The sequence below is a fragment of the Acinonyx jubatus genome, chromosome C1 (assembly GCF_027475565.1).
Source record: "Acinonyx jubatus isolate Ajub_Pintada_27869175 chromosome C1, VMU_Ajub_asm_v1.0, whole genome shotgun sequence".
Classification (NCBI taxonomy): Eukaryota; Metazoa; Chordata; class Mammalia; order Carnivora; family Felidae; genus Acinonyx; species Acinonyx jubatus.
Window position 1 is genome coordinate 19,099,451 of NC_069381.1, and position 10,536 is coordinate 19,109,986.

At 53.4% G+C, this 10,536-nt stretch overlaps 1 protein-coding gene across 7 annotated transcripts; it reads right to left on the reverse strand.

Moving 5' to 3' along the window:
- Positions 1–32: 32 nt before the first annotated feature.
- Positions 33–9,200, reverse strand: PAQR7 (progestin and adipoQ receptor family member 7). Of its 7 annotated transcripts, none has more exons than XM_053209280.1 (3): positions 9,082–9,119; positions 5,492–5,587; positions 33–1,108 (listed from the first exon to the last, which is right to left on the reverse strand). In XM_053209280.1, the coding sequence occupies exon 3, from the start codon at positions 1,085–1,087 to the stop codon at positions 41–43; it is 1,047 nt and encodes a 348-aa protein (XP_053065255.1). In that variant the 5' UTR covers positions 1,088–1,108; positions 5,492–5,587; positions 9,082–9,119; the 3' UTR covers positions 33–40. The 7 variants fall into 7 exon arrangements, with proteins under 7 accessions (XP_053065255.1, XP_053065246.1, XP_026915830.2 ...); XM_053209271.1 differs by having other exon boundaries at positions 33–1,473; positions 5,153–5,587; positions 9,082–9,096; XM_027060029.2 differs by lacking the exon at positions 9,082–9,119 and adding an exon at positions 6,464–7,631.
- Between the last annotated feature and the right edge of the window lie 1,336 nt (positions 9,201–10,536).

Genomic DNA, 10,536 nt, shown 5'->3' on the forward strand with positions numbered 1-10,536 from the left:
CTCCCTCCCAGCTGCCCTCCCCCCCGCCCGCCCCCGCCATTCACTGGGCCTTCCGGTTGAGTCTGTGCCGTACCAGCTGGCTCAGGAGGAACGCGGTCAGGACACTGCTGCCCACGGTGAGCAGAAAGAGGCCAGAGAAGTTGTGGGGCCAGCGGGTATGCAGAGGCTCATAGATGGGCCGCCGGGCCTCGTAGTCCAGTGCCACGGCCTCCAGCTGGGCCAGCGTGCACAGCACCAGGAAGACATGAAAGAGCTGGTGGCCCTGCCCGAAGACGTGGCAGCTGCCAGGAAACCAGCGCTCAGGCATGAAGGTGGAGAAGAAAGCGGCGGCCAGCAGGAAGAAGACCACCTGGCACTTGTGATAGAGAAGAGCCGGGTCGTCTGAGGTAGGGTCAGGGGACACCAGGATGCGATGCACCACGGGGCTGATGTCCAGCGCGTAGGCCAGCGCTGAGGGCACCTCCTGGCAAGTGCGGCCCAGCAGGCCAGGCTTCTGGATGTACTTGTTGTAGCAGGAGCCAGTGCAAGAAAGCCAGGCGAGAAAGGTGGCCACGGGCAGGAAGACGGCCTGCACCCGGGCGTGCCAGGCAGGCTCGATGGCGTAGTAGAAGTGTGCCAGGGCGCTGCTGAACTGGTACACGGCCACGCCCACGTAGTCCAGGAAGAAGAAACTGTAATGCCAGAACTCGGACTTGGCCTGCAGGAGGTGAGCCAAGGCGCTGAAGGAGAGGTAGGTGAAGGATGCGAGGAGGAGGATGAAGAGGGGCAGCGCGTGCGGGTCTCCCCAGATGCCCACGGTCCCCACGAAGACGGCCAGCCGCAGCAGCAGCACGACGGCTGCCAGCAGGTGGGTCCACACGTTCACCGCCTCGTTGTGCTGCTGGAACAGCGTGCGGAAGTAGAAGCGCCAGGTCTGATGCAGCGGCCGGTAGCCCACGTAGATGTACGGCTTCCAGAAGAGCGGTGGCACTTCGGCACGGTCCACTGTGAACACGGGCTCTGGCCGCCTGGACGGCCGAGGCTCCTGGTGGGCCTGCCGCAAACTGGGCAGGAGATGGCTGAGCTTCTGGGCCACCATCGTGGCCATGGCTGTGGGCCAGGCAGGGAGCTGGGAGAGAGGCCAGAGCAAAGTCAGGGGACTGGTGTCCTCGACCCTTGATGGCACCACCAGCAGCAGCTGGGAGGCTCGGAAGCCCAGTTCTTAGTCCCTCCTTCCTGCCCCCTTGTCCCCACACTGAGTTTCAGAAGAGAGGAGTCGTCCTAAGGAAGAGCTAGCTCAGCGAGGATCCCGTGACTGTACTCCCCGATGTATCCCATGTGCCTCGAACAGTGCATGGCATGTAGTAGATGTTCAGTAAATTTCCGAGGAATAATTAAGGAGGCTCACTACCTCAGCCATTTCCATCCCAGTCCAGGCTCCACACAGCAGCCCCTGCTGTTTCCTCCTGTGTTCATGCCGCCATCTGTGTTCATCTGGTGGTGACAATGACCTTGCTGACAGACCCGCTGCCTCTACCTTTAGCCCCTTCCGAGTGACCAGGGTCTCCCACTCACCTTCCATCACCCTACATGATCTGGCCCCTGCTACCTTTTTCCAGCCTTATTGCTCAACCGCAGTGCCCTTCACACCCAGCCATAGCCTCACCACACCCCTGGGCCTGCTGTTTCCCACATGTCCTCAGGTTGACACAAGCTGTTCCCTCTGCCTGAGGCATTTTCCTCATCTTGCCTACATGGCAAACTCCTAATTATCCCTCAAAACCCGTTTCTTCTGTGATACTTTCCCCGGCCCCCCGAACCTCTGATGATGACCTCTCTACCTGAGTGCCTACCATAAGATACCCATCCTTTCACTAGTATAACGTTCCCCATGGGCATTAAACTTGCTCATGTGAGCTCACTAAGGGTAGGCAGTGTGTGTCATTGTTTTGTGAACCGCTGGTGCTTAGCAGGCGGCTGGCACTCAGTACTCGTTAAATCAAAGAACATAACAGCGTCCCGGTAACATTTCATACCCTTTAAGTCTCCAACTCAAAAAGCCACTTTTGTTCCTGAAAGTCCCTGGTAACAACTGGTCTGTAAAACAGCCCTTCCCCTCATCCACAACTCCCCTCAGAAGATCCCTCCTCCAACCTTTCCACTCCCACCCATGCTTGTTAATGCCAAAGAAGTCAAATCTAACCCCTCAGCCTGCGTTCGAGACCCTGCTCCTACCCTCATTTCCCACCTAACCCAAATAGCACACCCTGTGCCAACTTCCTTTCCCTCACCGAAATGCTTTCGGGCCAGGGGACCTCCTTACTGCCCCCCTCCCACTTCCCCTGTATAGGTTATACAACATAGCATATCAAACATATTCATTCATTCATCCATTTGTGCATTTAGCAAACACTGAGCCCCTCCTCTGCCTCCGATCCTGTGCTCGGTCCAGGGGAGGGCAGAGAGGAAAAAGATTTGATCCCTACCCCTGGGAACTTCACAGTATGGTGGAGTTACCGAGATGAAAACAAATCATAGCAAATGCTTATACACTACTTGCTATGTGCAAGACACTGTCTCAAGCACTTTATGTACAATTGGCTCATTTATGCTTCTTAACCCCCTGTGAGTAGGTGCTCTCATTATTCCCATTTTTCAGATAAGGAACTGAGGCATGGAGAAGTTAAGGACCCTGCACCACCCCCCCCCACCTAGGTAGGATCTGAACTCAGCTTGCAATCTTAACCACTGAACTGCCCTTTGCAAGACACGGTGGAAAGTGCTATTCATCATTCCCTAATTATATACCCTATATACAGTTTGGCCCGGAACCAGTTGCTTAATTCAGGCTTATCAGTATTCACTATGGCATTCATTAAATCAAAACATCTACTGAAAAACTAGCACCTGCCAGACGACTCCCACCCCTCAAATTCTCTCTAACAAGTTTATTAGACTCAGCATCCTGGTTTGCTGTCCATCTTTCTTTCTTTTCTTCCTTCCTTCCTTCCTTCCTTCCTTCCTTCCTTCCTTCCTTCTTCCTTTCTTTCTTTCTTTCTTTCTTTCTTTCTTTCTTTCTTTTTCTGTCTTTTTTTCTGTCTTTCTTTCCTTTTTCATTTACTTATTTTGAGAGAGAGAGAGCAGGGGAGGAGCAAGAGAGAGAGGGAGAGAAAGAATCCCAAGCAGGCTCCAGCCTGATATGAGGCTCGGTCCCACGACCGTGAGACCACAACCCGAGCCAAAATCAAGAGTTGGACGCTCAACTGACTGAGCCACCCAGGAGCCCTGTCCATCTTTCATCAGATATTTATTGCAACTACCTGTGCACCAGTCACTGTAACAGGCAAGGAGATCCAGGGCAGGATAAAGCACTCACGTTTCTGCCACCAGCAGCACCATGATCACCCCCAAAAGCCCCCTGATAATTTATACACAGTCCAAGTAAATGCAGGGAGCTTGCCATGCAAAGGCAGCAAGACAAGCCGCCAGCCCATCAAGCCTCCTCACCCTAGCCTGAAGCTCCCCCCACATTAGACTTCTCAAGTCAGCTCTGGTCTCTGGCCTCTCCTGGTCCAATGAGGAGGCAGGAGTTAAATAAGTTACTACAATACTGCACAAGGGGAGTACAGGACGCCTCCACTTCCTATTCCCCAGACAGCCTTGCCGGCCACTTCCGTCCAGACCACAAGAACCCCCTGGCCTGCTGTGCTAGTGGCGGAACCAGCAGTGGAGGTCCTCTCCTCCCCAAGAGCCTGGGCTTCAGCCTTCACCCCTGTCTACAACTTTGGCTTCCCAACTCGGAAACTTGGGGAGCCAGAAAAGGCCTCTGAAAGCATCTCATGCAGCACCCTTGTTTTACACTGAGAAAACAAGAGCCCAGAGACAGAAAGGCCTTCCCCAGCGTTGCCCAATCCAGCAAGGTTTCCATTCCACCCCAAGGGAGAAGACCAGGGAATGATAATGTGCGATGGTGGCCTAGTTCCTGGGTCCCCGTGATCCATTGAATACAGTCCAAGGCTCCATATCCCACCCTTAGAACTTCCCAAGGCATAACAGCCTATTAACGTCTCTGAGAAGTCCTACAGCAAAGAAGCCAGCTTCCCTCTGTTGAACCTACATGTGTCAAGCCTACCTGACCAAGGATTCTTTTCCTAGTAATAATTATATTACAAAGCCAGCTGAATTGGGGGCACCTGGGTGGCTCAGGGCATGATCTCACAGCTCGTGAGTTCGAGCCCCGCATTGGGCTCTGTGCTGACAACTCAGCCTGGAGCCTGCTTCAGATTCTGTGTCTCCCTCTCTCTCTCTCTGCCCCTCCCCTGCTCACATTCTCTCTCTCTCTCTCTCAAAAGTAAATAAACATTTGAAAAAAAAAAAAAACCAAAACCAGCTGAAATGTAGTGTTTACTATGTGCTCAGTCTTTATAACCTTGTTACAATTAATTCTCATAACTAGCCTTTTGAGGTAGGTATTATTATGCCCATTTTGCTGCTGAAGACAGTGAAATTCAGAGAGGTTAGGAGCTCCTTCCCAAGGGAGGAACATGGACAGAGAAACAGAGAGAGACAGAGACAGAGAAGCCAGAATTTGGACCCAGCTCTCTGACTGCCAAGTACAGGCCACTCTGCTGCTGCCCTGCCTCCTGTCGCACCAATCTCCATCATGCTTTGGAAAAGAATGGTCTAAAGCAGGTAGCCAAGGCCTTTCCCATAAATCTTCCTTAGTCTTCCAGCAACTGACACACATCTAGAGACCTCAGCCTCCCCACATTACCAAGCCACCCACTGTCTCTACGCCAACGAAGCCCTATCTCACAGCTCTCTCCTCAGGTGGCAGTAGGTCACTCAGGGCCCTCCTCCTCCACCAGACGCAGTGGACCCTAAGCACAGACCCCAGAGGCTCCATCCTGGGATAAAGAGATCCTGTTCCCTACTTCCTTTAGACTTCACCCAGCAGCCCCATTCCATCTGAACAGGTCTGTTTTCAGAATTCGTTCCCATCTCCTCACTCCAGGGGAAAGGAGCAGGTGCAGGGGTCCAGTAAGAGCTGGAAGGATGAGGGGAGGGATCCAGAGGCCACCCTCAGAGAATCCTGAGTCATCTGCCCACCAGGCTGCCAGGACCTGCCTGCTTCAGGGCCCCCCTTCCTGGCCCCCCTCCAAACCTAGGTTACCTAGGGAATTTTCTCGAGCCTGGGGGCCGATGGATTCTGCTGTGGGACTGGGCAAATTCTCCAGATGCCAAGCACCTGTGGTACTTCCACAGGTGAGGGTCACTAAGGGCGGGGCTTCCAGGGACTGGAGGTTGTCTTGTGTGATGTCACCAGAGGGTGGGGCTAAAGACAACCTCCACCTCTCCCTTCCCCCCCCCCCAACACCATTCCCACATTGGTCAAATCCAGGCTAACCACTGCCCTCCTAGCCAGGCCACGGCTGCACAAGGAAGCTCAGCATTAGCCTCCACAGGAAACATCTGGGAAAATCCAGTGGCTGGCTACAAAGTTGTGACTTACCCAAGATCACACGGCAAGGCAGGCAAAGCTGGCTGAGACCAGGTGACCAGGGCCTGGTTGATGGGTGTCAGGAAAACTTGACTGGCTTCTGTCCCCCTACTCCCCAGGAATCATAATGGAAAGAAGTTAGGACTGAAGGAGAAAGCAGACACTATGAAGGCTCATGAAGGAGATGGACTTCAGATTCAGACAAACCAGGTTTGACGCCTGCTTCTGTAACATGCTAGCTTTGTGATCTAAGACAAGCGACTCACCTTCTCTGATCCTTAGTCCCTCATGGGAATTACAATATCATCTACGGCACAGACTGCTTATAAGGATCTAACTTTATTCGGACAAATTTTTAGCACAGTTTAGCAACTTGATAAATGATTGCTACTATTGCTAATTATTATTAATAGTAGTCGTATTTGAAATACCCCAGCCTGAAAGATTCACTTGATGTCCTCTAAAAAACTGTCCTCTTTTCGCCATCAAGAGCTGGTTCCACTGGACTTGGGGGCTTCAGTTAACCTTGTCCCTTGAAATATTTACTTTTCTATGAGGATGCATGTAAGGACCAAGGAAATTTGGCTGGAGTTGGAACTTCTGGAGACACTGACCTTATTTAATGATTAAATTCTCCCCAGCATAGACCATTCAGAGTAACCCCTGTGGATTCACAGAGCCCTGAAGATTTGCACTTGGGCACAGACGCAAGAGAGGTGGCTGGGAAATGAAACTGCCAGGGAGAGGGTTGCCACTCTGGCTGCCCCATCCCCCAGTGGGAGGGTGAAGGGGTAGACCATGCTAGCAGGTGATCCAGAAGGCATAAAGTCTGGCCAGGGCGTGTCCTGCAGGTTTGGGAAGCTTCCAGGTTGGCCGAACCCCAGAACAGAGATCTCCAGGGCTCAAGTGGGAGCTCCTGTCCATCTGAGGCGCTCTGTCCTCCTCTGCCCTCCCACCTCCCATTCTCCTTTTCCATCTCCTCACCTAGCTTCTCAACCAAGTCTTGCCCCAGTTCCTCCTGGCCTCTACCTGACGCACATGGTCAAAAAGTCCCGTAAGTACCTGTGAGCAAAACAGAAGACCAGGTTGTCGGGATGGGGTAGTAAATGGGCTTTGAAGTGGGAGAGCCCCGGGTTATACCCATCCCGTAGATTTTAGTGCACATGGCAGGCAAAATGCGACAGGGCTGGGGCACATGTTGAATGAAGCAGACAGGCTCACCCACACAAACGATATGCCCACGGGCCTAGGAAAATCCAGCCCCAAGAGAAGCCACCGAGGTGGTGACCACGCAGAATTGGAGAGAGCTGACGTCCCAAGGGAGGGCATCTACCACTCCGGCAGACTACTTCAAGTGAAGCCATGTTCCCATTTTTATGTGAGGATGGGATTTCAAGTCTGAAATTTAACAGCTCTGTGACTTTGGTAAGTCCCTTAACCTCTCTGAGCCTATTTCCTCATTGATAATCAAAGGATAATAATAGCTACCCCTTGGGCTCTTGTGAAAGCAAAACAAAGTTACTGATGCAAGATGTTAGTTCTGGCACAGCATGGCACCGCTGTTTTTGCTGTTTGTCGGATTCTAGTCCCGGCTCAGCCGCTTAATCCCTGTGTGACCTTGGACAAGTCCATTCCCCTTTTGGCCCTGTTTCTCCAGATGTCAAAGGAGAGAGTGAATTTATCAGTAACGTCAAAGGTCCCTTCAGGCCCTGAGACATTCCAATATTTGTTTTAGGCCCACTATGTGCCAGGTGCTAGAGCGTCAGAAGTGAACAAAGCAATTAAAACACTTCTCTTATAGAACTAATAGCCCAGCTAATCAACAGCTAAGGGTAAGAACTAAGGGTGTTAATACCCTGCCTTCTTGGAGCTTAATAGCCTAACGAAAAAAAACCCACCTAATATGAGTATTTGGTTATAATTAACTTTGTCTCTTGCCTCCATCTTGGCACGTAAAATATTCATTGTTGCTTCTCTGGGCCTTCATTGTTCAGCACACTCCCTCAAGACAACTTTATCTTGCCATAGAAGACGAAGTCTAACCTCGTAAAAATAATAGTAAGGCAGGCTTGGCTGGCTCAGTAGATAGAACACAAACTCTTGATCTCAGGATCGTGGGTTCAAGCTGCACATTGGGTGTGGAGCCTACTTAAAAATACATACATACTTACATACATACATACATACATAAGATAGTAAGGCCAGATCTGCGTTAACACAGGAGTTGTTAGGAGATCCTTGAGGGATCCTGACAAGGACAATACCACATACAAGCCCAAAATATTAATAAGATGAGGCACTAACATCGGTAATTTACAGTGGCTTGCTGTTTACAAGGAACTTTCACCCACATTTCACTTCTGCCTCAAAGCAACTCTGAGCCTCCGTGTAAGCTGGCATCACAGCCCAGGAGGCAGGATGGCAGAGGGCACATCATCTGACTCCAAAACCAGTGCTCTTGCCCTTTATCCATTGTGGTCAACCTCCAGTCACCCAGGGGATGGCCATACATTACACAAGCAAAGTTTTCATCCCCGGCTGGCCTCCTGATCTCCCAGCAACTGGGTGACCTCCTTCAATGCAAACCAATTCCCAGACTCGGCAGAATGTGTTTAAACAAAAAGTCCTTCTATTTCTTCCAAAACCAAACGGACATCATTTTTGCTTTTTGTAACCGCACTTTGGGCCTCCATTTGTGATCGGGATAGAATAAATAACTCAAAGGAATTCTTCTGTGGAACTCGGACTCACAAATGCTCTGAGGACAAGGTAGAACTCTAAGAGGAAGGCAGGCCCAGAGAGGTTGGGTGAGCTGGCTACAGTCTCCCAGCACAAGGGATGGAAAAAGGACCCAACTTTCACCACTGGCCAGCAAGGGCCCCTCTGGTTAGGGAAACTGAGGCTGGAGAGGGACAGCCTTTCACCACGAGCCTCAGAGGTGGCACAAGACTCTGGTTGTGAGGCTGAGACCCTCTTCCATAGGAGCTAAACAGAAGGTCTTGGGCCATCCATCCGGGTGCAGCCAGGCTCCGGGAATCCGTCAAACCCTCAAACTCACCAGCGGTGGCCTGACCAGGCCCCCCTACTCAGGCCAGGCCAGAATGGGCTGCCCCAGGGAAACCTTTGGGGAGGGGGGTCCTCAAAGCCTGCAGGCTTGAAGCAAGTGCTATGGGTGGTGTGGGGCTCCCTCCCCTTTCCTCATTGGGTGGGGAAGCCTCCCATGTTTTCCTGACACCAAGGCAGGCCTCTCCATCCCAACCGGCCCAGGCGTCCCCAGAGGGGGACCCCCTCACATCACCCAGTTCTAGGTACTCATGCACCTTCTGCTCCTGGGGTCTCCCTGGATCCGCCTCCCCCCCAGCCCCGCCGCAGGCGGAGCAGCGAGCCGCCGGCCTCTCCTCCTCCCGGCCACCGTGGCCACCACGGCCGGCCCAGGCCGGCCCTCCGCCCTGCCCACTCCCTCGGAGGTGCTCCCTTCCAGCTGGTCCCCCAGCATCCTCCCACTCTTGCCCGGGGGTGCTCCGACTCCAGCCTCTCACCCCGCCCGCGTGCGCGCCGCTCCCCGGGAGCACGCCCCGCGCCCCGCCGCCGGCTCCCGGTACCTGCGGCGGAGCGGAGCGGCGAGGCTGGCCGGCTCGGACCAAGGCCCGCGGCGTCCCGGCGCCCCGCCGACTGATAAAGGGGCGGCGGGTGGGCCGGCCCGGAGGCGGGCGGGGGGCGGGGCGCGGGGCGGTGCTTCCCTACCCGCCGCGCCCACGTGTTGCGCCCAGCGGCAGGGGGGCTCCCCACCCCCGCGACCGTGCAGTCCTGGGAGTTCCTCTGGCGATCGTGGGGCAGAAAGACGCGGAGACGGAGGCCCGGACAGCAGAAGTGGTTGCCCAAGTCCCCGGCTGGGCGGTGGCGCTGCGGAGCCCGCTGAGCGGGTCCCACTTCCGCGGTCTTGAACCACCAGCTCCCGAGCCCGGGTAGCTGACTTGCGGGCGCCGGGCAAGTCGGAGCAGGAGCGCGGATAATTCCAGCGAAAGCCCGCCGCCCAGCCCCGAAGCCAGCAGGAGCCACACACGCCACCGCTCACTGGGCTGTTTCTGGTCGAGATGGGCCTGGCCTTCCCCGTCTTCGTGTCTCTGCCTGGGGAGCTCCACCCCGCCTCTGCACCCCTGTCTCATTTAAGTTCCCACCTTAGCTCTCTCCGTGGGCGGTTTCCCCTGGTCGGCCAGCCCAAGGCCTGGTGTTAAAACACCCACTTTCTACTCCCTAGTGTAATATCTCCCCCCAGAAGTGGGAGCACCTAAAGGGTGAGGGATCCCTGCATACACGAGGCCCTCAGCGTATCGTCCCTCCCCCGCACTAGACCAGGAGAGTGGGAGACACCCCCACCGCGTCTGGGGTGCACACAGCCTGATGGATACAGAGCAGAAAGGGGACAGTCTAAAAGGGGACACTGCTCTGCCCTCAGGGAGTTTTGAGTCCATTCAGAGAGACTGTGCAGGGGGCTGGGCGAGGTGACAGGATCCACATCCTGGTGCTACCCTTAACTCACTATGTGACCTTGGGCAAGTCTCCTTGTTCTCAGCCTCCAGTTTATTACTTATAAAATGGAAACAGGAATACCTGACAGGTTGTTAGGAGAATTAATAAAACAACGGGTATGAAGGTTCATTGTCAACCGCAGTGAATACTAGACGAATGTATATTTCCTTATTATATTATAACAAAACATATATAATCATAATGTACTAGGATGCAACAGGTCTTTACTTCAACAGATTCAGACAAACCCAAACCCTGAGATTTAGTGAAATCCCTATTACTCATGTGGAGAGACAAAATAGCAAAGAAGATCCCATCATTTAGAACAGGTAGGGAATAGGAAACGGACAAGTAAGGACATTATGGAAATTATATTCTAAGGTTTATTTATTTATTTTGAGGGGGGAGGAGCAGAGAGAGAGAGAGAGAGAGAGAGAGAACCCAGGCAGGATCCACAGAGCCCAATGCGAGGCTCAAATTCACGGAACCGTGAGATTATGACCTCAACCTAAGTCAGGCACTTAAAC